This window comes from Nyctereutes procyonoides, unplaced genomic scaffold (genome assembly GCF_905146905.1).
Source record: "Nyctereutes procyonoides isolate TBG_1078 unplaced genomic scaffold, NYPRO_anot_genome, whole genome shotgun sequence".
Lineage (NCBI taxonomy): Eukaryota > Metazoa > Chordata > Mammalia > Carnivora > Canidae > Nyctereutes > Nyctereutes procyonoides.
The window spans coordinates 14408766-14428972 of record NW_026575155.1 but is presented as its reverse complement, the minus strand read 5'-3'; the positions used below and the strand labels follow the sequence as shown (position 1 = coordinate 14428972).

Genomic DNA, 20207 nt, shown 5'->3' with positions numbered 1-20207 from the left:
CTAGAAATTACTGTTAACTGTTCACAAACATCTGCAAACAACAGAGCCTTCTTTTCATTCCCACTAACCTTAGAAACTGTCAAAATGGTTCGTTCTGGAATGTTTTCTTCTCTGGATTTGGGGTAGCACGTGACTTAGTGGGTGCATGTGGGTGAGCTTTATGGAATTTTGTTACACGTGTTTATTAAGAAGTGGGAGATTCCTTCCATACGGCTTATTTAGAAAGAAACGTGTGGCCTCCATCTGGTACTAAGTTCTGGACCACTTGCGCAGTGGGAGCGTCCCCCTCGTCCCCATGGGTGGGAACCTTCCCCTTGTCCTGGTGGATAGGAACCTTCCCCTCGTCCCTGTGGGCAGGAGCCTCCCTCTCGTCCCATGGGTGGGAGGCTCCCCCTCGTCCCGTGGGTGGGAACCTTCCCCTTGTCCTGTGGGTGGGAACCTTCCCCTCATCCCCGTGGGTGGGCACCTTCCCCTCATCCCCGTGGGTGGGAGCCTTCCCCTCACCCCTTGAACCCTCTGCAGGAGGGAGCAAGGAGGGGTGTCTCGTGGGATGCTGTTGCTCACCTGGAGCATGAGCTGGACCCACCTAGACCCCCTGGTTAAATCCTCACCCGAGCGAGACCGTGCCCAACTCCACATCCATGTCCATCCCAGAATCAGAGAGGCTCGGGCACTGGCATGATGACACCGCCAGGAAGTGTCATTGCCATGAGGTGACCCCAGGTCTTTGCCCACCCTTCCCCTCCCTTGACCTTGATGGTCTGTGAGTCACTTTGTGCTTCGTCCCGGGTCCTCCGTCGCCAGAGGCAGCCCGCGGGACGTCTCGGCCCCGGGCCCTGAATGCAGGCAAGCACCCAGCTCCTTCCGCGAGCGTTGGGTGGGGAAGAGGCAGGTGGAGGTGAGGGCCAAGGTGAGTGGGTAAAACTGCTGTTTGCTCCGGAGAGAGCTAACTCTCGTCTGGAATATCTTCTGGTTTTTTTCTCCACGTGTCTCCTAAATATTAACCGGTCTCGAAATAATACATACAGTCTTATCATTCTTTCTTCTAGGTCATCTCGAACGTCCCAAATCTTTGCCATTACCTGCTGCTGCTGATAAAATCAAGATGGCCTTAAACTCAGTAAGTGGTTAATTATTACTTTCCCAGTCTTCTCTGTTTCCTTATTCCTGCTGTTATTTTCCAAAGCTGTACGTTGGGCAGCATTTTAAGAGCTGGCTGCGGGGCTGCGTGTGCCCCGTGGACTCTGGTCAGGGCTCTCTCTCTGGGGCGGGTGGGAGTGGGTCAGGGTGCAGACAGACCCAGACCGAATGGGTGTGGGGTATGTGCCCTGCTCACCTGGGCCCCTCCTCTTCCTGCCCTGCAGGTGAGTTTCGGGGTGAGCTGTGGCGACAACCAGGGGCAGAAGGGGGTGTGGGGAGTAAGTCCCAAGGCGGAACAGGTGCGGGGGTCACCGCCGGTCGACAGACCCCTGTGCAGCCCCTGTGCAGCCCGACGTCCTGATAAAACAGGGGGAGGCTACCCCTCTCCCCGGACGCCCCCCGACGTCCCCCCGCAACAACGCTGGGGCAAATGCGGTACCTCTGTTCCCCATTCTATCTCACCGACTCATCTCCCCGGGGATGCGTGCATGCGGTACAGAGTCGTGGTTCCTAACCAACAAGATTTTCCATATCTCGTATCTGGAAAACGGACCTTTTGCTTTTCCCTCTTTAGCAGTTGCTGGTTTTTATTTTCATTGGATCCATTTTAAAATTCCTATCCATCGCCCCGGGGCTTCGCTGGGACAGACGCTGTGCCTGCCACGACCTTTCCCGGGTGGGACGGCGTGTTCTTAGATGCTTCCGATAGAGACCACATGCTCTAGGTTTTTTTTTTTTTTTTTTTGGCCTTCGGTGGCCTGTTTAGATGGGAGATTACACTGTTTCCCTCTCTGTCCGCTGCTCTGGTTCAGAGTTACGGTCTTTGGACTCGTGAAGGAGAGCATCGGTGAGTTATTAAGCAGAGGTCACCTCCGGCAGCCCGCACGCGGCTCCGGCTCTGGCTCGTCCCGTATAATCTTGCTTCCCGGGAGGCCCCATTTAAAATGCTAAGCGGTGCCTGGGGTCAGAACCCGGGTCCTACCCGAGACCCCGCTCAACAAGAAGCAGGAGGAGAAGTGAACGAGGGGAAAGAAGTTTGAGGGTCCTCCAGAGAGGACGGCCCAGCCGGTGGGCGATGGGGAGGGCGGGGCGGGGGGGGTGCTGGCAGGTGCAGCCAGAGGAGGCAGCGTTTACCTGGGCAGAGGGCGAGGGGGAGGGTGTTCCAACAAGCTGCACCTCTGCAGCTGGGGCCAGCCGCTTCCACCTCGTGCGCCCACAGACCCAGCGCTCCCCTCGGAACTGGCTCTTCGCAGCAGGACTGCCGTGCACACGGTTCAAGGGTCCCCCAGTAAATGGTGACACATCGCCTAAGGGAGGACGAGGTGGAAAAGGAACTTTTAGAATAACATGGATAGCGTGAGCCTTTAGGTAACTTTCTTAACCTCTATCACGCACGCTCCTCCCTGCAAAATGGGTCTGTCCGTCCAACCTGCATCATCCGAGGGGGTGTGGCCCGGTTTCCAGGAGGCAGTGAACACAGGCTCACATCCAGACCTCTACACATTTTTTTTCTTTTTTCTTTTCTTTTCTTTTCTTTTCTTTTCTTTTCTTTTCTTTTCTTTTCTTTTCTTTCCTTTCTTTTCTTTTCTTTTACTTTATTTTATTTTATATCATTTCTTTTTTTTTTTTTTACTAAATCTCGGTATTGATTATTTACTTTATTTCAAAGTATTTTATTTATCTCTATTTCCAAAAAAAAAAAAATTAGTTAACAAACACACAAAAACACTGTTGACATTTTTTTTAAAAGATTTTATTTATTTATTCATGAGAGACAAAGAGAGAGGCAGAGACACAGGCCGAGGGAGAAGCAGGCTCCATGCAGGGAGCCCGACGTGGGACTCGATCCTGGGACTCCAGATCACACCCTGGGCCGAAGGCAGGCTCCCAACTGCCGAACCACCCAGGGATCCCCAAAAACTGTTGACACTTATTGAAAGTTCTGGTTAGTTCTTGGTCTAGGTGATTTCAGTGTTTGAACCTGAGGGGAACCTGCAGCAGCTTTTCAGCACCTTGTCCAAGTGTGATGGATGCACACCTAACCTCCGGGGTAATTGGGGTTTCCTAGCACTCACCTTCTCTTTCATCGTTTAGGGGTCACCGCCAGGAGTTGGACCTTACTACGAAAACCATGGATACCAACCCGAGAGCCTGTACCCCCCACAGCCCGCTACGGCCCCCAGAGCCTACCCGGTGTATCCGGCCCCGTACTACCCGCCTGCAGTGCCCCAGTACACCCCGAGGGTGCTGACGCACACTTCGACACCTGCCATCCACACGCAGCCCAAGTCCCCGTTGGGGACGGGGTGCACCGCAAGTAGGACCCTTTTGTGTTTCTTTCCAACAATAGCACCAGCGCTGGGGTCCGCCTTCCCCAGGGGGCTCTGTCGCTGACTGTCCTTCCTCTGCGGGGGCTGGTCCCGCACCCTTCCCTTCTCCCTCGCTGTCACAGCTGTCACTGCCCCTGTCACCTCCAGCCTGGGGCCCTGTGAGGGCTGCCAACCTGCAAAGCCTTTCCTTCACTTTCCTTGACCACCCGGGTTGGTCTTCCAAGCCGGGCCTCTGCCCGTTCTTGCCAATGAAGGGTAACCTCCAGGGCAGGGATCCTGTACCCCCCTCCCTTTCTTTGTGGCATGGTTCTCTGGATACAGCAAGTCATGTTTAAGATGCTGGACGAGGGCTTGGTGCTCAGCCAGTGAAGCGGCTGGTGTGGTTGGCGCACACGGAAATAGGTCTCGAATTCAAGGATCTCACGGGCAGAGTGCAGTGCGTAGCGCAGGGCGAGGGCTCCCGGGACTGATCCCCTCAATGCCACATGCTTCCTTCTGACTCTCTCCTTCATCTCCTTTCTTCCTGCGGCCCTCCCAGCTCGTTGTTTTTGTTTTATTATTTTTTTAAGATGATTTATTTTAGAGAGAGCACTTGGAGGGAGAGAATGGCAAGCAGACCCCCCCCCAACCGAGCGTGGAGCCCAACGTGGGGCTCGATCGTATGACCCTGAGACCGTGACCTGAACCCAAACCAAGAGTCAGATGCTCAACCCACTGAGTCACCCAGGGTTCCCACCCTCCCAGCTTTGACTGCGGGCTAGGGGAAGGGTGAAGAACTGCCCAGGGAAACCAGTATAGCTGGTACCAGTACCAGCCACTGAACGGTTACCATTTTTGTTGACGATGTTTTTATTTTATTTTGCAAGCTCGTGTGTACATGCAGCTTGTACAGTCAAAGAGCAATAGCAAAGTGAATATCCACACGCCCCCAGCACATCGTAGAGCATGGAAATGAGTCCTTAACACCTGTGCTGCCTAAAGTCCCGGCATGCCCCTCCCCAGGCCCCGGCAGCCCTTAACCAGCACTGTCACCCTTAGTCCTGACCGACACTCACCTTTGCAAAGGGCTCCTGGTCCTTCCTTCTCTTCCATAATCTCTACTCTCATTTATTCCCTCATTTCCTACCCTTTAGTCTTCCTCTTTCTTTCCTATGTGGTTCCCTCTTTCCCTCCATCACTTGCCATCTCCAGGTTTTACCCCTGGAAGACTGGGGATGTAGGTGTCAGGCAAGTGGGCTCCTCTTGTTTGCCTGGGTAGGACGGTCGCTAGTATGAATTCCACCCTCTGAACGTGCTAACCTCAAGAGGGGACTCTTGGTTTCTGACCATTGCCCCCCCCTTTTTAGGACTTTATTTATTTATTCATGAGAGACACAGAGAGAGAGGCCAAGACATAGGCAGAGGGAGACAAAGGCTCCCTACAGGGAGCCCAATGTAGGACTCGATCCCAGGACCCTGCAGGTTGAAGGCCGACACTCAACCACTGAGCCACCCATGTGTCCCAATCAATAGACTAGTTTTTAGAGTAATTTTAGGCTTGGAAAATTGAGGAAAAATTGAGTCCTGAGTCCCACATAGCCTTTCATTCACCCCCCAAGGTTTTCCCATCATCTTGCCTTAGGTGCTACACTTGTTGCAATCGATGCAATGGATGATGTGGATACATTATTATTAACTAAAGTCCATAGTTTTACTTTAGGATCACATTCCTAGTACATTTTGCAGCTTTTGACAAATGTGTAAAGACATGTGCATCGTCACAGTAAAATACTTCAGTGCCCTCAAAATCCCCTGAGGCCCGCCCATTCATCCCTCCCTTATTCCCCCAGCACGTGGCGACCACCGATCTCCATTGTTCTGCTTCTTCCAGAACGTGGTGTGGTGGGAATCGTGCCGCACGTAGCCACACATAGTGTCAGGACCTTGTCAGTGTCTAGCGAGTTACTCACGAAGCACAAATCCAGAAGAACCCATCGGGAGTGCCAGGGCCACCCCGGGCCTCACTGTATTTGTTTGCTATGGCAACGGTCCCAAATGTTTCACAACGAGTCCCCAGGCCTGTACATCCTGAGGTCTGGGTTTTGGAAAACTGAAGGTCAGCGGTCTGTGAGGCAGGTCGTTGGCCCTGGACGTGGTAGGGCTGCATCAACAGACTAAATTGAGGATGATGAGGGTGCACGAACAGTACGTCGTAGTGAAACGCAACAGGAGCACGATTGCAAATCATGACCCAGCGTGGACTGAGCAGACCCTGATGGCAGGTGCCCCTCCACCAAAAGCAGGGTCGGGGCTTCCCACTGCCTACGTGCTCCTAGGGAGAGCTGGGCAGACAGCCGTACGCTCAGTGAGAGGTTAAGAATGCTTAATTTAATAGCTTTTAGCTCGCCAGGTGTGTTATTTTATCCCAGATAAAATACACAGGAAACCCCCTACTGCCCCTCCAACGGAAGAGATCGTCCTTGGCGAGTGAGTTCCAAGGAATTTAGAATTTAGGATTTCCCCCGTGAGCTTCCCCTGCCACTCCACCCAGCTCAGCCCTGACACGTAATCACCGGAGGCCTGGTTCTGATAACGTGGCTTTCAGTGTCACCTGGCCCTCCTCAGGCCAGTGGCCTCTGCCTCAGCTGTGCACCTGTTACGACTGTAAATTCATGCCTCCCCTCTCTCAGTGGAACTGAGCTCCTGGTGAGGAGGGCCAGGAAAGTGGTTGGCAGACTCCCAGGCGATCCCTGAGCCTGCTGTGGTTCCAGAACATGCTCACCCAGAGGTGAGCCCAGTGGGCGGCTTGGAGCCCAGGCGGTGGGTCAGCCCCATCTACCTGTGTCCAGAAGCACAGACGCATACAGAGGGTGGCCGGCCTCCCCGCACACTCTGGGACACCTACCTACAGGGTGTCCTGCTGTAAACCGAGGGGCTGTTGAGGGTCTGTTGAATGCCCCCACCTCCCCACCCCACCCCGGCCTCTCCGCCTTTCTCCTCTGAGGAGGGCTCGCAGGAGCCGCCCTGTAGGAACTGCCGGGTGTGGTGTGTCTGGCGCTGCTCTCAGAACCTTGATACGGCGTTTGGTTCACACGCTGACCAAACAGTGACCTGCCGGTGTGTTTTGACTGGAGAGCATGGGTGACTTTCTCCAAATGACGTTACTCTTGGCTGAGGTGTGAGCCCAGTGCTCCTGCCTCAAACCAAAGGGCCGATGTCAGCACTGCCGGTGGAACATTCCACGGGGGGCGAGAATGTTCCACAGCTGCCCTCTGCTCACGTGACTGCTGAGCTTTGGAATTGACATAATGACCTTTAATGAATAGCTACTCAGTACGTTTCATGATAAGTGATTGAAGTGCAAACAGTCGTACGTGGCTGGTGGCTGTCGCTGGGACTCTGTGGGTCGGCGGCATCCACTCCCTGAACTGTCTTGAGTTAGACGATTTATTCTACCTTGAGGTCATAGTTTGGGGGCATTATGGCTGTTTTCCTATGCCTGGAATTACCAAAAACAAGGTACTTTCCCAAGTTTTAGGCAATGTTCTACATTAATCATGTATTTGACTAGTCTAAGACCAGACATTAAAAAAAAAAGAAAGATTTATTTATTTATTTATTCATTTATTTGAGAGAGAGAGAGAGAGAGAGAGACAGCCAACACGCATGTAGTAGGGAGCCCAGTGTGGGGCTCGATCTCACGACTCTGAGACCATAACCTGAGAGGAAACCAAGAGTCGGAGGCTTCACTGAATGACTGCACCACCCAGGCGCCCTTAAGACCATGGCTTTTTAAAATTTAACATAAGGGTAGGTTACTTCATATCATGGCTTCAAAAAGCATGAAACTGGGACCCCCGGGTGGCTCAGCGGTTGAGCATCTGCCTTCGGCTCAGGGCGTGACCCCGGGGTCCTGGGATCGAGTCCCACGTCAGGCTCCCTGCAGGGAGCCTGCTTCTCCCGCTGCCTGTGTCTCTGCCTCTCTCTTTCTCTGTGTCTCTCATGAATGAACAAATGAAATCTTTAAATGAAAAATTCAAAGTCTCATTTCTCACTGTATGAGAAATTACTGCTTGACACGCTGTACTATCCAAGTGGCGGGCACCGTTGGAGAGTGTGACTTTGAGCAAACTCTGTCGCTCCACGGTGTGCTCCCCCCTCCCTTTCCTAGAGACTAAGAAAGCGCTGTGCATCACCGTCGCCCTGGGGACCATCCTGGCGGGGGCAGCTGTGGCCGCGGTCCTGCTCTGGAAGTTCAGTAAGTGTGGGAAGGGGGCCGAGGCTTCGTGGGGGGCCTTGCCCTCTCTCTGCTTCCTGCAGTCTCTCCCATCAAACCAGCTGTCTTCTCTTCCCCTCTGTTCGGTGACAGGGAGGACCCCTCTCATCCGATCACCTTGTCTGGGTTGTTAGGAGTCACCTGCGTGCATCATCCTCATCTGTGGGTGGTCAGCACCCCGTGATGTTGGTGGCGGGGTGACACACGCCGTGGTGACACACTTTGGGTAGATCCGGGGCGCTAGGTGCTTCCTGGCACTGGTGAGCACAGACTCCCCGCTGTGCAGCCACACCTGTCCCCTGGATCTCAGCGTGCCGTGTCACCTGCTACGTGCAGGGGCGAGCCTTGCCTGTGCCACCTCGTTAACCACAGCCCGGCTTCTTCCACCATCGCAGGGCACTACAGGCTCATGGAGTTTAGGGACCACAGGAGTCACCTGTGTGGCAGACAGGAGGTGGGGTACTATCCAAGTCCAAGGTGCCGGGCCCCTCGGGGTCCCCCTGGAGGTGATGCAGCGGGGGCTCCTGTGGCTGCCAGCCCTGCCTCCCTTGCTATCGACCGTGGCAAGGACACATCTGCTCCTTATTAAACCAAAGGGGGGGAAAGGCTCTTCTCTCCTGTTGCTTCGGGGCCCAGAGAGTGGTCTCTGGAACTCGCGGCAGGTGCTTGAAGTTTGCTCGGTGTCTCGGGCTGACCAGTCTCCCTCCTGTCTCTCTGCAAGTGGAGGACAAGTGCTCGGTGTCGGGGATAGAGTGCGGCAGCTCGGGGACCTGCATCAGCCCCTCTCAGTGGTGCGACGGGGTCCTGCACTGCCCCAGCGGGGAGGACGAGAACCGGTGCGGTAAGTGCAGGGGGCCCCGGGCATCCACCACCGACACTGCGGCCCGTACTGGGCACGGTGGCCGGGCCTGGGTCCGGCCCAGCCACCCGTTCGGGACCCTGAACCTTTGCTCTAACCCCAGATGAGGAGCGGGGCTCAGAGAGGCTGCGCTCCTGGCCCGGGGTCACACGGCGGTAGGAGGGAGACCGCGGGGCCGGGGCCACGCTGACGGTGTGCGTCCGACCGGCCCAGGACGTCACCTGACAGCAACTCCATGAGCAGAGGGTGTAAGGTAGAGAGTCGGGAGTGCCCTCTGTTATTTTCCAAGCCAGCTCGCCTTTACGGCCACGTGTATCTCTCGCCGCGGAGGTGGCCTGCCTTATTTTCCGATCACTGTTCCAAGTGATTTCCAGGGTGGAGGAGCGGCTGTCCTGAGCAGGTGTCGTGCTCCTACCCACCGACGGCCACCCCCAGCGTGACTCCCACCCCAGTCGGGCACCTGCCGAGGGGCCTGAGCACGGGGGGCTGCTTGCTCCCCGGCCGCCTCCGTGTCCTCTGGGTGGGCCGAGGTGGGCGAGCCGAGCGTCATCCGCCGCGGGTTTAACTGCTTTCTGCCTGTGGCGTGCAGCCTGCTTATGTGTTCTGACGAGCTTTTAGCTTGTGGTCCTCCAGCAGAACGAGTGAGCCAGCCAGGCCGACGGCTGCGCCCCCGAGTCCCGCTTCCTGCTGCTCCCTCTGACACCTTCACATGAGAACCTCAGTTTTCTAAACAGAAATTTCAAAATTGTGGTGTCAGAGGGGTCACCAGAAATCGGACAAGCAGCTTTTCCTCTTCTGCTCTCAAGTGTCCCCTCACTCCTCAGGGTTTTGTTTAAACATGAGGAGGGCTGCGGCGGGCGGGGGATACGGGTCCCCTCTCTTGTTCCGGGCCACCCCGAGTGAGGACTGCCCCCCTGCCCCTCCTCCCTGCCCGGTCACGACGCTGGTGTGGGGCATGCCGCTGGGCCTGGCCGGTGGGACTCCCCGGAGAGGAAGGCTGGGCCCTGGATCCGTGCGGCCCCTGGGGTCACCCATGTCCCTTGAGCTGTGCCTGCGTCTGGAGCGTATCTACACTAAGCAATGACCCATGTGCTCCTTACACTTTCAACACAGCGCCCTGCCTGCACGTTGGTGATGATGTGACCCTCCCCATTCTCTTAAGTAGGGGGCCTTGAGGCTCATAGAGCACCCTTAAGCTATCATGGGTGATGGCTTTTGGTGTTTTCATCTGTGTGCATGCACGCGTGCAAGGAGAGACTCCGGCAAGACACATTTGTTCTATTTCCTGCAGGCTCTCCCCTTCCTTCCTCTCTTCTTGATGTTTACGTTGTGTTTATTTAAATACTTGGAGTTGACATCCTCAAGTAGGTCGAAATCGGGAAGGACCATAGGGTGCAAGGAAAACTCATTCTCCCCCACTCTGCTCACACACACATGCACACGCACATGCACGCATGTGTGCCCAGGCACCAACCAATCACGCTACTTTCTCAGGAGCAACATATAGACGTTTTTTCCTTCACTTTTTTTTCTTTAAGGTTTTAAGTGAAAAAGCAAATACGCGTGTGCGTATTTCCCACGGTCCTCATTTTCTAGTGGTCACTGCCCAGCCGACCACGCAGGCCTTGATGCCACGTCCTGAGGACCACTTCTGGTTGGGACGCGGGTCCCCGTGTTCCCCGCGGCGGCCCACCCCGTGCTCCCGTGTGTGGCTCCGGAGCCACGGGAGCTCTCTCTTCTCGGTGGACATAACACGCGTGTTCCAACCACAGGAGCACATTGGCAGGAGACACGCCCCAGAAGCAAAATTGCCGGGTCGGAGCGTTTGCACATCTGTAATTTGATAGACTCCCCTTAGTTGCGGTTTATATCATTTCCACGCTGATTATTTACATAAGACCAAGTAGATGAACATGACGTCGTGTGCGTGTTCTGCATCCCATCAGAACACGCATCTGGTGTGCTTCTAAGTCGCCCACCTCGTAGAGCAGAAATGATTCTCAATGAAATGCACGTCTTCTGGTGCTCAAGACCATCCCCCGTCCCGTGGAAAACGTTCAAATATACGTGCAGAGCGTTCTCTGCCTAGGAGTGTATATATTCTCGAATATATTTATGTGCGTATTGAATGTGCGAGCATTGTTAACATTAGTTCACTTTCTACATCTGTTGCCATGGTTTCTGTGACGTTTACCTGTCACGAGAGAAACGAGAATGGCTCGGGGTGGCCCAGCAAGCGCGCTGTTTTGCACGCTTGAGATTGGCCGAGAGGGAAGACGTCAGATGTGCTCGCCACAGAGGAAAGCGAAGCCGTGTGCGGAGATGGGGGTGTCACCCCGCTTGATTGTGGTGCATGCGTCACGGCCTGTGCATGAATCCAAACAAACGCCAGGCCGTACCCCTTAAGTATATACAGCGGTTCTTCATCAATTGTGCCTCAATAAAGCCAAACGATCCCTAATACTTAAAAAAAAAAAAAAGAACTTGAGCTTGAGACCATTTCCAGCTCACTGGCACATCCGCTGTCGTGCTTTCTTCCCAAGTTGCATTTTTTTTTAAGTTCTTACTTAAATTCCAGTTAGTTAACCTATAGCGGAATATTGGTTTCAGGTGTACAGCATAGCGATGCAACACCTGGTCAACTCTGCGCTCATCACAGCAAGCGCCCTCCTTACTCCCCATCACCTACCCTAGTGAGCATTTGATGGAAGGGGAAAAATAAATCTCTAAGAGGGCCACAAATCAAGATACAAATCAAATAGTCTCCTTTACTATCTGCTATGCCACAGTGTCAGTATTATTTTTAGTTTTGCAATTATGTTTAATTCCAGTTATTTTTTTTTTTAAGATTTTTAGAATTTATTTATTCACGAGAGACAGAGAGAGGCAGAGACACAGGCAGAGGGAGAAGCAGGCTCCACGGAGGGAGACTGATGTGGGACTCAATCCTGGGACCCTGGGACCATACCCTGAGCTCACCCGCTGAGCCCCCCAGGCGCCCCTAATTCCAGTTATTTTCTTTTAATTTAATGGACTTTATTTTTTAGCAGTGTCAAACGTACAGAAGATTGAGGAGAGAATACAGACTTCCCAAATCCCCGTCCCCCACACACAGCTGCCCATTTTTGACCCCTTGCACTGGGGTATGGGGCTTCCATTTTCATGGATGAGCCAATGATTAATTAATGCATTCTTATTTTTTTTAATTTTTTTAAATTTTTTTTAATGCATTCTTATTAACTAAAGGTCTTAGTTCACACTGGAGTTCGGTCTTGCCGTTGTGGACACGTGTATCATGCATTTGCGTTTGAACAAAGCAGAAGCTCATGTGGGGGAATCAGTCTGGAGCCTCTTCAGGTTGGCTCCTGTCACTTAGTGACGTGCACTTAGGTTTTCCTCCCTGGCTTTTCCCGTCTTGATGGCTCATTTCTCTTTAGCACCAAATAATACTCCATCATCTGGACGGGCCACAGTGTGTTTATCCACTCACGTAGCACGTGGCTAGCCTGCACGCACCTGGTATGTGGGATCACTCATCCCGGAAGCATCAGGAAACAATCCGACCTACAGATGCTCACCTCACAGGGGATGAGCCCCCAGGTGTCCGTCCAAACGTCCAGAGAGTGGGCTGTGGCCCCAGACGGGGGGTGGGGGTGGCGAGTGTGAGGTCTGTGGTCACCAGGTCCTCATTTTATATTTTACATCACACGTAGTCCCCCCCACTCAGACCTCAGAGCACGGTTTCACCCATTTTTAGACTTTGCTTAAGTGACGTCGGGCGGGACACAGCATTCGGCAGCGTGCCCTCCCTCCCGGTGCGGTGTCATCAAGGTCGTTTATATTCATGCACGACACCTGCCGATCCTCGAGCCATACGGGATCCTGCTCTGTGGCTGCGCCCAGCTGCCCACACGAGGAGAATGCTCAGAATTCTGGACTGTGGTGACCTCCGGGGAGGGGAGAAGGCGCTGGAGTAGCGAGAGGCTTAACCTATGTTATGTCTATAATGTTTCGTTTCTTTGAACAAAACAGCTTGAGGTCACTCGGGCAGAGCTGAGTTGCTGGATTTAGAGGTAGAGCCGTGGCCCAGGGGACTTGGCTCATCTCTGGGTGCACTGCCCGGATCCAGGGTATTGAGCAGGAGGGGTCAATTTATTGTTCAAAATGATTATTTAGAAGATCATTTAAAAAAAAATCCTTGATCTTATCCATTTATTTAAAAGACATTAGCTTTGGGACAGCCTGGGTGGCTCCATGGTGGAGCATCAGCCTTCAGCTCAGGGCGTGATCTCGGGGTCCCTGCAGGGAGCCTGCTTCTCCCTCTGCCTGTGTCTGTGCCTCTCATGAATAAATAAATGAAATCTTTAAAAAAATCACATTAGCTTTATCAAGGTATAATTCACATGCCATAAAATTCATCCTACAATTCAGTGGCTTTTCCGTATCCACAGAGAAGTGCATCCATCACCATTTCAATTTTAGAATACTTGCATCACCTGTTCAGGGAAGCCAGAGCGGGGATCCCCCCACTCCCCTGCCCCCCGGCTTGTCCCTCCTTCCGTCCCCACCCGGGGCCCTAAGCAGCCGCTAATCTACTCTCTGTCGCTATGGATTTCCTACTCCGGGCGGGTCACAGAGCCTGGGGCATAGGGTGTCTGGATGCTCCACGCAGCAGAGTGTCGTCATGGCTCCCACGGGTTGGAGCGTGGGCCGGGGCCTCGCTCCTTTCCCGGCTGATGATGCTCCTCGGTGTGGATGGACCACATTTTGTTCGTTCATCTGTTTGTGGCCGCTTAGGTTTTCCCACCTGGTGGCTGTTGTGAAAAACGCTGCTGCTGCACATCCGCGTGCAAGTCCTTGTCTGAACACCTGCTATCAGTCCTTTGGGGTGGAGAGCACTTTCGAGCCGGGAAGGGATAGACCGGGGACCCCCCTCGTGTGTGGTCAGCGCCCGGGGAGCAGGGGGCCTGAGGCCTGGCACCTCTGAACCTCTGTGTCCCGGGGGGGGGGTGCGGGAGGGCCCGGGTGGCGTTCGGACAACCTACAGAGACTCACAGACTGTCTCCCTTGGTGCAGTTCGCCTCTACGGACCGAACTTTATCCTCCAGGTGTACTCGTCCCAGAGGAAGTCCTGGCACCCCGTGTGTCAGGACAACTGGAGTGACAGCTACGGGAGGGCCGCGTGCCAGGACATGGGTTACCGGTGAGTTGTGGCCCCAGACGCAGAAACAGAGCAAAGAGTCTCTGAGCCCCTCCCCGGAGGTGCCACAGCACACACCCCAATGCTGGGGACAGCTGTCTCCTTCCCAGCGCTGGTCGGGGAAACCAGCAGGTGCCCACCCTCCTCTGCATCTAGAGGACCCGACTCACTGCACCCAGCCCCGCCGCCTCCCCACCGCCATCCGCTCCCAGATACCCGGGGGCGTCTAGTGCCACGGCCACCAAGGTCCACAGCGCTGGCCGAGGGCCGAGGGCTGGGTGACGCCTGGCTGGGGACAAGCAGGGGGCTCTGGGGGAGACGCAGGGGAACAGATCGTGCTCGATCTTCACGGCGGGCAGGCTTGGGGGATGGCCCTAGAGCTTTTGAACAAGAGAGCAGTGACATCACATTTACACAGAAGGGGATTCGGTCCTGCAGGGGGCCCCAGGGAGGGTGGGAGAGGCAGAGGGTCCCTCCCAGGGGTTCCCAGTCAGGGGCACGTGGCAGCCGTCTGGCCCCACGGGGAAGAAGTCTGTGTGGTTTCATCACCACGGCCTCTTCCTCGGGGTGTCCCTGTGTGGCTCCCCTGCAATACTAGGGGGATCTCCATATGCCATTTTTCAGAATTAATTACCACTTGATAAGAAACTTGGCATCTTAGCTAATGAAATATTTCAAAATGCCAATCCCCAAATCGCCAGGGAATGACACTGTGAAGCCCTCATCACCATTCAGGACCTGATGGGATCGTGTAGCTGGTGGTGTCTTAATACCTGCAAATTTTCTTAAGTTACACGTACTCATACATCCCTAACCCAAACCAGGGACACCTGGGTGGCTCAGGGGTTGAGCATCTGCCTTCAGCTCAGGGCGTGACCCTGGGGTCCTGGGATCGAGTCCCACGTTGGGCTCCCTGCAGGGAGCCTGCTGCTCCCTCTGCCTGTGTCTCTGCCTCTCTCTCTGGGTCTCTCATGAATAAATGCATAAAATCTTTTTAAAAAATTTTTAAAAACATCCCTAACCCAAACGAGATTAGAAAACAACCGGCAGAGAGAGCTTCTCCCCGACAGTTGCCGGTTACCGGGTGCAGAGGGGCTTCTCACACCCGAGGTGGCTTGATTAGACCTTGTGATCTTCGTCTTCCAAACGCTCAGCTGTTCCTCGTAGTCTGAGCACCGCCGGAGAGACGTGCGACGATAGGGCACCGGATTTGCAATGGCTTGTGACGAAGCCCTCGTTTCAATGAACATTTTCTGCCTCTTCTAGGAATAGTTTCTATTCGAGCCAAGGAATAGCAGATGACAGCGGGGCCACCAGCTTCATGAAGCTGAACATAAGCGCCGGCCATATGGATCTCTACAAGAAACTGTACCACAGGTAGGTGGCGATTTCGTGTTTCCTTTAGGAAAATTTGTCCCGAGAGCGAGTAGGAGACACCACGGAGAACCACGAGGTCCCGAGGCTGGTTGCTCTGCGCCGTAATTCCTTGCATTGCTGAGTTTCTCATGAGGAGTCTGGACTCCACGCGGGGCTGGTTGCTGTGGGTTCGTCCTTGGGAAGCAGCTGTGGGTTATTTGTCATTTTTTTAAAAGATTTTATTTATTCATGAGAGACACAGGCAGAGGGAGAAGCAGGCTCCCTGCGGGGAGCCCGAAGTGGGACTCGATCCCGGGTCTCCAGGATCACTCCCTGGGCCAAAGGCAGCGCTAAACCGCTGAGCCACCGGCTGCGCTTATTTGTCATTTGGTTTGTGCCCTTGCTGCCACTGGATAACATCATAAAATGGAGAGTCCTCCTTACTGCGTTTTTTTTTTTTTTAAGATTTTATTTATTTGAGAGCGAGCGAGCGTGGCGGGGGCAGGGGGGTGGAGGCACAGAGGGAGAGAGAGAGCAAAACAGGCGGCCCCGCTGAGCAGGGAGCCCGATGTGGGACTTGATCCCAGGACCCCGGGATCATGACCTGAGCCGAAGGCAGACGCTTCACCGACAGAGCCCCCCAGGCGCCCCCCTTTACTGCTATTCTTTACTCCCCAGACATTAGCGTGTCAGGGTGTATCTCCAGGAATCCCAGAGAAAGCCTCGGGGTCCCAACCGGGGCGACCAACTGAGCCTGCTTTGCCCTGGACTTTGCCAGTGTCAGCCCGGACGTCCTGCCGCTCAGGGACCCCTTCCATCCCAGGCGGCAGGGGCAGCTGGTCCCCTGGCCCTGGGCCACCTGCCAGAGGCCGCCTTGCCCGGGGGGGAGGGCAGCATTCCGGGGGCCTGGGCGGGGCAGGGAGCGATGTGTCTTGCACGTCGGAGCCAGCGTGTGGCCCTGGGCAGGTCACGGTGTGTCCAGCGGATGGAAAATCACCTGAGCAGCAGATCCCGTGACGGACGGCTTGACCGGTCAGCAGGGCCGAGGGAAGGAGCGGAAGCTCCGCGTGCTGTTTTGCGTATGTTCACCGGGTGTGCGGGCTTCCTAGGATCGTCGTTACTCCGTGGCTGTCCTTTAATGGCAAAGTCACACAGCGTCCTTTGTGCACGAGCCTTGGTCAGCTCCCAGGTCCCCATCAGTCACCCCCAGGTGGCTGGCCGGCCGCCTCCTCCCCACCGCCCAGGTGCCAGCGGCTGCATTTCGGGGCAGGCTGAGGTAGCCACGGCGCCCCTCCTTTCCTTCCAGGGGGAGCCTAGTGGCCGGTTTGCATTCCTGGCAGCTGCGTGGCTGGGGGGCTGGCTTCCGCCCGGCTGTCCCCAGGAATGTGACGGGTTGAGCCCGGGAGGAGGGCCGGCCTGGCCAGGTGCGCCCGCCTGCCCGCCCAGGAAGCCAAACGCAGCTGCCTGGGCTCTCCGTCAAGGCCAGGTATTCCCGTCCTTCCCCGTGACGCTCACGCGCGGAATCAGGGCTGAGCAGGGGGCCGCTGGCACCTCCCCGCAGGAGCCTCGGGGCCTCACAAGGTGGCAGCCGGGTTTGGGGGGAGGACGAGGTGCTCTTTGCCTGGCACGGGGCATCCCGGACATGGAGAAGGGGGCCAAGGCTCCTTTCTCTTGGCTTTGATACCCGAGCCGCAGGCTCCCGGCGGGGCTCACCTGCGTGACCGTGGGCGTGTCCACACGCTGGTGGCTGCAGGTGCACCTCCACACGGAGGACAATCAGCCTCATGACTCTTAGAAACCTGTTCTTTTATTTACTTTTGTAAAGATTTTATTTATTTATTCATGAGACACACAGGCAGAGGGAGAAGCAGGCTCCCTGTGGGGAACCCAATGCGGGACTCGATCCCGGGACCCGGGTCATGCCCTGAGCTGAAGGCAGACGCTCAACCACTGAGCCACCCAGGTGCCCCCAAAACATCTTCTTTTAATGAAAGCATGTGTTCTCTTGGCGTTGTTATGTCTTGCAACCGGAGACCACGGGGTGTCCTTGGAACCGTGGGGCCTCTTGGTGTGAGGGTGTCAGAGGTGACTTGATATATAGGACTCAGGCTGGTGTTGGGTCCTTTTGGGGAGGTTCGAGGAAGCAGGGGCTTTGCTCTGGATTGGATGCTGTTAGGAAGCGAGATGATTTTGTGATTGGTATTTTTTTTTTTTTTAAGATTTTATTTAGTTACTCATGAGAGACCCAGAGAGAGAGGCAGAGACCCAGGCAGAGGGAGAAGCAGGCTCCCTGCGGGGACCCCGATACAGGACTCGATCCTGGGACCCCGGGGTCATGCCCTGAGCCACCCAGGTGCCCCTTGTGATTGGCATCTTCATGCTTTTTCCTCTAGAAGGGGGCTGGCATGGAGCCAGGCTGCAGCAGGATTGGCCAACCGGTGCCGTCAGCGCCGCTGGCCGGCGGAGGAGGCTGTCGCTCACCGCGTGGCTTGGGCACGGCTCGGGCCTGGCCCCTGCGGGTCTGACCAGCTGCAAACGCCCACATGTTAGGGCTGCTTCTCCCCCTCGCGATGTATTAGGGGCAGCTCCCCCTGGGGCAGGACGCGCGGGTTGTACGTAGCCTCGAACACTCTCCTCCCAAACAAGTAACTGCCCTTCGGCTCTGAGCAAACGGTCGGTGGTTCTTGCTGCGTGTGCGGTGAGCGCACAGCAGTTGCAGGGGCCTGCATGTGCACGGGGGACTCCCGTGCAAGACCAGAGGCTGACTTTTAAGTTCTGGGAATAAAAACAGTAGCTCGTGTAACTGGGTGCTTCCCCTTACAACCAGTCCGACCTGCTACCCTCATTCTCCCACTTTACAGATGGGGGACACTGAGGCACAGGGAGATTAAGTAACCAGCCCGAGGTCACACAGCGGAGACTTGAAACCCCCCACTTGGATCCACTCCCCTTATTTGAGTCTTCAGTCGTGGGGAGGCGGGGGAGTGAGAACACGGGGAGAAAATGTTTCTCTCTAAGAGTCTTGAGAGTCGAGCATCCCCTGCTTATCACAGTGACCAGAACGTGCCCTGTTCTTTTGTAGTGACGTCTGTTCTTCAAAAACGGTGGTTTCTTTACGCTGTATAGGTAAGTGATGCTTGGTTACCCCTTTTTTTTTCTTTCCCTAAATAGGAACAGTCACTCTGTACCTTCAGAAATGCCTCCCCTGGGTCTGGGGAGGCGGGGTGATGGGCTGGGATGCGCCCAGAGGCCCTGTGCCCCATCTGCACCGCCCCCCCCAAGGGAACACCTGTCTTGTCCCGCGGTGTCCTGGAGACACCGTCAGCCTCCGTCAGCCTCCGGTCCAGGAGCACCGTCCCGTGAGGACGTCGAGCTCGGGAGATGGACGGGCCCTGGCAATTCCCGTCTCTGTGTCGGGATTATGTATGGCTCCCACACTTTTCCCAGGGTGGGTGCACCGTCCCTGGGCTCCCCTCTCTGGGATGGCCCCAGAGCTCAGCTTTTCAGGGTGAGCAGATGGAACTAGCAGCTGCTCTGGGTGGGCTGCGTGACCCCACGGTCCCAGCAGCCGCCTCCGGGCCGGGCGCGCAGCTCAAGCTGCTTTAGGCCGCAAGAGAGTGTGGCGCACAAGTGGCACCAGGCCAGGCATTGAGGGTCCCACACTCCCTCCCCCTCTTCTTCCTCCCTCTCCTTCCTCCTTCCCCTTCCTTCTTCCTTCCTATCCCTGTTCCTTTCTCCCATCTTCCCCCCTCCCCCTCCCTCCCTCTCCCTCCCTCCCCCTCCCTCCCTCTCCCTCCTCCCTCCCCATCCTTCTCCCTTCTCCCGCCTCCCTCCACCTCCTCCCTCTTCCTCCTCCTTACCCCTTCTTCCTCCCCCTACCCCCTCCTTCCCTGTACTTCCCCCTCCTTCCTCGCCCTCCCCTTTCTTCCCCATCCTTCTCCCTTCTCCCTCCCCCTCCTCCCTCCCCTTCCTCCTTCCCCCTCATTCTTCCTCCCTCCCCCTCCTTCCTCATCCTTCTCCCTCCTTCTTCCCCCTCCTCCCTCCCCTGCCTCCCTCCTCCTCCTTCCCTCCTCCTTCCCCCTCCATTCCTGTACTTCCCCCTCCTTCTTCTTCCTCTCCCTCCTCCCTCCTCCTCCTTCCCTATCCTTCTCCTGCCTCCCTCCTCCTCTCTCCCCCTCCTCCCTCCCCCTCCTCCCTCCTCCTTCCCCCTCCTTCCCTGTACTTCCCTCTCCTTCCTCTTCCTCCTCCTCCTCCCTCCCTCCTGCCCACCCTCCTGTGCTTTGTTCTGAGCATCGGGTCTCCCCATGACTCAAGCAGGTGCAGGCACTTTACTATCCAAGGCCCCTGGGCCGGGCCTGCCAGAGACACTGATGGGGTGAGTGCTGAACAGAAGGTGGCATCAAGTGCCCGCAGAAGCGGGACTGCCCCGGGGCCTGGGGGGCTGGAGGGCCATCCTCTCCTCCCCTCCACCAGAAAGAGATCGGGACACATTCTCTCAAATTCAGACCCCAGACCAGTGGGAATGAGAGGCAGCGAGAGCAGCCACCCGCTGGCTGGGCCCAGGCTGCGGGGTCCCGGGGCGGCCCTGCTGTGCTCACCGGCGGTGCTTGTGGCTTTCAGAGTGCGGGGTCTCTGCGAAGGTGACCCGTCAGAGCCGGATCGTGGGCGGGACCAGCGCCTCCCTGGGGGACTGGCCCTGGCAGGTCAGCCTGCACGTCCAGGGCACCCACGTCTGTGGAGGCTCTATTATCAGCCCCGAGTGGATCGTGACAGCCGCCCACTGTGTGGAGGAGTAAGTCCCTGACAGGGTCGGGCGGGGGGGGGGGGGGGGCGGCTCTCAGGGCCGTGAGGTCGTGGGTTTGGAGTTGGCTCTGGGGCCATGTGACCCGGAGGGAAGTCTCTGACCTCTTCAAGCTCCGGTTTCTTTGCCTGGACGTGGGCACGGCACCCGCTGCGGAGGCCTTGCCGGAGGGTCGGGTGAGCTCGTGCGTGGGGAGCGGACGCCAAGCCCGTCCCTTCAGCAGGTGCGCTCCGGGCGGGCTCCGTGTGCGACAGGTGCTGCTGTGA

General features: G+C 56.1%; 1 protein-coding gene across 5 annotated transcripts in view; it reads left to right on the top strand.

Annotated features, from left to right (window-relative positions):
- Window positions 1-20207, top strand: part of TMPRSS2 (transmembrane serine protease 2) — a 35027-nt gene that overhangs the window by 7613 nt on the left and 7207 nt on the right. For 4 of the 5 annotated variants that reach the window (XM_055313717.1, XM_055313719.1, XM_055313716.1 and 1 more), the window contains exons 2-9: window positions 1050-1120; window positions 3235-3457; window positions 7621-7707; window positions 8447-8566; window positions 13661-13787; window positions 15051-15161; window positions 18223-18266; window positions 19761-19932. In XM_055313717.1, coding sequence (XP_055169692.1) covers window positions 1106-1120; window positions 3235-3457; window positions 7621-7707; window positions 8447-8566; window positions 13661-13787; window positions 15051-15161; window positions 18223-18266; window positions 19761-19932 — 899 coding nt within the window. In that variant the 5' untranslated portion in view covers window positions 1050-1105. Of the gene's footprint in view, window positions 1-664; window positions 911-1049; window positions 1121-3234; window positions 3458-7620; window positions 7708-8446; window positions 8567-13660; window positions 13788-15050; window positions 15162-18222; window positions 18267-19760; window positions 19933-20207 lie in introns of those variants that run through there. The other variant, XM_055313715.1, reaches the window with a different exon arrangement.